Source organism: Benincasa hispida, chromosome 4 (genome assembly GCF_027475165.1).
Source record: "Benincasa hispida cultivar pf3 chromosome 4, pf3_genome.v1.1, whole genome shotgun sequence".
In the NCBI taxonomy this organism is placed as follows: Eukaryota; Viridiplantae; Streptophyta; class Magnoliopsida; order Cucurbitales; family Cucurbitaceae; genus Benincasa; species Benincasa hispida.
In genome coordinates this window covers 67,031,773-67,037,025 of record NC_143481.1, presented here as the reverse complement: position 1 = coordinate 67,037,025, position 5,253 = coordinate 67,031,773, and the positions used below count along the sequence as shown (strand labels likewise).

Sequence of the window (5,253 nt, the reverse complement as noted above, 5' to 3'; positions counted from 1 at the left end):
TCAAATTCAAAAGTAAGTATATTAGTTCACTAATACATATAATATAAGTATAGCACATTGCTAATATACTATAAACAAGAACAAGAACAAGAAATTGTGGATGACTAATCGCTATACTTTAACTTCAAAACCAGAGAAAACAAAACAAAACAATTGAATCAAGAAGAAGAAGAAGAAGAAGAAGATGATGAAGAAGAAGAAGAAGAAGAAGAAGATGATGATGAAGAAGAAGAAGAAGAAGAAGATGATGATGATGAAGAAGAAGAAGAAGAAGAAGAAGATAAAGATGAAGAAGATGAAGAAGGTGAAGAAGATGAAGAAGATGAAGAAGATGAAGAAGAAGATGAAGAAGATGATGAAGAAGAAGAAGAAGATGAAGATGATGATGAAGATGAAGATGAAGAAGAAGATGAAGAAGAAGATGAAGATGAAGAAGAAGATGAAGATGAAGAAGAAGAAGATGAAGATGAAGAAGATGAAGATGAAGATGAAGATGATGATGAAGATGAAGATGAAGATGATGAAGATGAAGATGAAGATGATGAAGATGAAGATGAAGAAGATGATGAAGATGAAGATGAAGAAGATGAAGAAGATGAAGAAGAAGAAGAAGACGAAGAAGACGAAGAAGAAGAAAAAGAAGATGAAGAAGAAGAAGATGAAGATGAAGAAGAAGAAGAAGGAAGATGAAGAAGATGAAGAAGAAGAAGATGAAGAAGAAGAAGAAGAAGAAGTAGACCTTATCAATTTCGACTAACCGAGTGAAGTCTACCAAAATAGCTAGATTCAAATGAATTTCCGAAGGAGAATAGAAAGAAACTAATAAACAATTAAAAAGAGAAAGAACACATGGTGAAGGAATAAAAAAACTTTAGGGGTAGTTTGGGAATAATTAAAAATTAAAAATAGAAAATATCTAAAACGAACTTGATATTTGTCATATTTGAAAAGTTTAAAAAGTGAGAACCATAATTACTTAAACCCTATTCTTGAGTTGAATGATTTTTTAGACTCAATCCAATTGTTTGAGTTGTAAATTTCTTCAATCCAAACAACACTTATTAAAAAATGAACTCAGTCCAACTCAACCATGAAAATATATGAGTTGAGTTAGTTTAGATTACTCGAGTCATTTATTTAAAATTTTATTCTAAAAAGAAGTAAAATGTAAATACTTGAAAATCTTTTTTAATTATTTTCATATATTAAATTAATATTAACAACTCAATTTCAATTTATATAATAAAAAATTTCTTTTCAAAGTGTTAAGAAACTATTTTTAAAAGTTGTTGGAAAATAAATTATTATTTGAAAATTAATAATAAGTTTGAGTTAATTCGGATTATATTAGGTAAACCCATCGGCCAATCCAACACATAAAATTTTTATTTATTTGAACGAAACTTATCCCAAATCAGTTGATAACTCAATTCAAACAGTCGGAATTGGATTGGATGAATAATTTTTTTTATCATCAAATTTGTTTGAACAACATTACCACCCAATAAAAAATTTCAATTATTTTCATACATGTTTTTTAGTACAAGAAAAATGGATTCTCGAACTTCAAAAGAGGAGTGCATCCTAATTGCATCTTTTATTCGTGGTATTGATACGGAAGCCATTGTTAAAGCTTCTCATCAACCCTTCAATCAATTGAAGGCACTACAATCTCTCCTTACCTCTCCAGCCCTCCCCGTCTTAACCCCCACTCTCCCAAGCTTCCTCATCGCCGCCACAAACGCCGCATTGAACTCCCCTCCGTTGTTCGCAAATCCCACCACCGTTCCCTTCGACGCCGAGTTCGTGAACAGAACCTCATCCGATCTCAACAGTCCTTTTCCGTCCACCAGATTTCGGTAATACACGTTGTCGAAAGTGTTCGGAGTGGTCGGATCTAGTTGTACCACCACGCTTGGATCCACATTCCGAGGGCACGCTTGCTTTAACTGTTCTGCGTAGGCAGGATTTAGCGACGGATCTACGCCGGAAGCAGAGAAGAGTCGGTCGGAGAAGCGACTGCAGTGAGAGGCGCCGATGGTGTGGGCGCCGGAGAGGGCGATCATGTCGGTTTGGGAGAGGCCGTGTCTGGCGAACATGGAAGTCAGAGCGTTGAGGTCGAAATTTGGGGATGGTAAATTGCCGTCGACACGTGAGGCTTTGGAGATGAGACCGTCGCGGCGTCCTAATTCGACGTTGAAATTTGGGCCTCCGGCCTGTGGAGATGGAAATTGATGAAGGATTAGGTTTGATTTTTGGATCGAATCGAAATTGATGTTCAAGATTAGGTAATTGATTGAGACTTACGAGGACGACGGCGTCTCTGGCGGCGAGAGCCAAAATGTCGGCACAAGAGACTCGGCCGGGACAGGCGGCTTCGACGGCCTGCTTTGCCTTGACGACGGTGTCGAAGCCATCTCCGGCGAGGGAGAGGTTATCTTGAGCGTCCTTCTCGGCGTCTCCGCCCGGCGATGAAATCATGACCGAAGCGTCGCATCCCTGCCGCGGGAAGGAAACAACGAACACGTGACTAAAAAATTAATGCACAATATTGATAAATTTAATAAATCTAGCCAAACTAAAATATTCTTTAAAAAGAAATCGCCTCTAGTGTTTGAAGTTCCATTGATTTTGCAATATATTTGTTTTAGGTATATGTTATATGTCACTAAATGCAAATCAGGATTGATTTTTAGTGATGATTTTTTTTTAGCAAATGAAGACTTGCAATGTTGTACTAAAAAGCATTAATAAAGATTTGGGGGCGTTTGATCTACTGAGTAGAGAAAAAGTTTAGAGTTAACACGTTGGAGATGAAGTTCCTTGATAATTGTGAAAAGTAGATTAAGTAGAGAATAAAATTACTTGATAAATGTGAAAAGTAAAGATATAGGAGATGAAGTTGTTCGATAAATGTGCGACTTTAATAGTGTTTACTATTGAAGATGAGTTGTTTACACAAACTTAAGAAGTTAGTAGGCCAAACAACTCACTAATTTAGTTGTTTACTTTAATAGTATAATTTGATGATATTGGAAATTTAAAGCAAAAATTGATAGGACTTACTAAGTTCAATGTTAATTGTAAGAATCAAGATAGTTGAAATCTTGCCGGGTATTATAGATCTATGATATATTCGATAGCTTTAGTTTTGTAGAAAAAAATTATAAGGAAGTCTTAAGTTTAATAGAAAAAAAATCTTGCCGGGTATTATAAGAATATTTAGGCCCCGTTTAATAATCATTTCGTTTTTTGTTTTTTGTTTTTTGTTTTTGAATATTAAGCTTATTTTCTTCTCATTTCTTACAATAATTTGCATATTTCTTAAGTTCAATGGTTGAATTTTTAGCCAAATTCCAAAAACAAAAAAAGTATCTTACAAGTTTTTAGAAACTACTTTTTTTTTTCTTTCAAAATTTGATTTTATTGTTTAAACTTTTGGTAAGAAGTAGGCAATAAATGAAGAAATTTTGATGTAAAAAAAGTAATTAATATCTATATGCTTAATTTTCAAAAATAATAAAAAAAAAAAAAAAAACCAAATAGTTACTAGACGGACCTTAGATATTCATTCTCACATGTTTTAAGTGATGTATTGATCCAATATTACACTTCTATCTTCAAACAATCTATATATTAATTTAACATAATTTGAAGTTTTCTTCAATAATACAATATTTTATTGCTATGAATTTAATTAATACCAATATTACATGTTATTTTGTAAAAGAAAATTAATATGTATTGTTTTGGACTTTTTTGTAAAATACTTAGTTTAAATGTTAATTTTGATTTTAATTTGAAATACTATGTGGTTGTATTTTTTAGATTATTGAAATAGAGAGAATTTTGAGAAATGACATCGATCTGTGATATATATATATATATATTTAAAATATAATCTTGGATAATCACTATTAGAAAATAAAATAATAAAATAATTCACTTTAAATTTTCATTGAAAATACATTGAGCTATATATGATATAATTTAATTGAGTTTATTTAATACGTAACAAAAATATAAATACAATTATTAATTTCATAGAGTATTTTACTAACAAATGAAAAAATTGATTTATTTTAATTATAATTAAATTCAAATATCTCGAGAGGTTTGGATAGCTCATATTCCTAATATTTTTTTAATGATATATTATAACGCTAAATTTACCACAGGGTTTTTATAATCTTGAAAGGAATTCTCAATTTAATTTTAAATCTTTTAAAAATCTTCAAATTTATTACTTACTTACTTAAAAAAAATTAAAAAAAATAAATAAATAAGGGAAACTATTTACACAAAATAGTAAAATTTTAATCTTTTTTATAGAGACTTATAGAAGTTTATCACTATTAAAAGGAATAGTTTTGCTATATCTATAAATAGTTTGACCTTTTTTTTATCTATAAAAATTCTAAAAAAGAAAAAAACTCAAATAGGTCATCCCATTAAAAAAAAAAGTTAAATTTTGTATACAAAAAGTTAATACACCATTAAATTATTATTTTATCAACATAGAAGAAGACTAAATAAACATACCAACTAATGAAACATGTTACAAGTAGATCATTTATTGTATGTTTGAGAGTGATTTTTAAATTATTGAAATCACTTTTTGTTAAATTTCAAATTATTCCAAAATACACATTTAATCATTCAAAATTATTTTATTATTTAATTAATCACTCAAAATTGATTTAATATTGAATTATACACTTTAATATTCGATCTTCATCTTATAAAAATTGATTATAACGTATCTATAATAATTTTGAAATACAAGAAGGAAGAATTAGGCTTTGTTTGACATTACATTAGCCGTGTGGGTTAATTGTATGTAAAATTATAAATTAAAAGAAAAGAGAGTTGATTATAAGTATAATTTAGTTATAATATGTAAAAAAAAGAAAAAGGGAGAAGATAGTACCTCAACGAAACAGTCATGGAAGAAGAGACGCAAAGTAGCAGGAATAGTAATGATAGTTTGAGAGAGCTTATTTTGAACGGCTTTTCTCACTATTTGTTCAACATTTGGACAACTCGATTTATAAAAATTTTCCACCAACTGCCCTTCTCCTTTTTGCATACAAATCCCCATTAATATAATTATTAACACCAAAAGCCAACCTATTCTTCTTCCCAATTCATCCATATTCTCCCTTTTTATTATATATTCTCTCTATTCTAAATCTTAATAATCCCATTCCCTGCCCTTCCTTTTTATACTCTCCAGTCTCCACACATTTCATT

General features: G+C 30.2%; 1 protein-coding gene across 1 annotated transcript; it reads right to left on the bottom strand.

Annotated features, from left to right (window-relative positions):
* Positions 1–1,494: 1,494 nt before the first annotated feature.
* Positions 1,495–5,253, bottom strand: LOC120075944 (peroxidase 55-like). Its single transcript, XM_039029696.2, has 3 exons — positions 4,931–5,253; positions 2,308–2,499; positions 1,495–2,216 (listed from the first exon to the last, which is right to left on the bottom strand). Exons 1-3 carry the CDS (start codon positions 5,153–5,155, stop codon positions 1,653–1,655), a joined length of 981 nt encoding a protein of 326 aa, XP_038885624.1. The 5' UTR covers positions 5,156–5,253; the 3' UTR covers positions 1,495–1,652.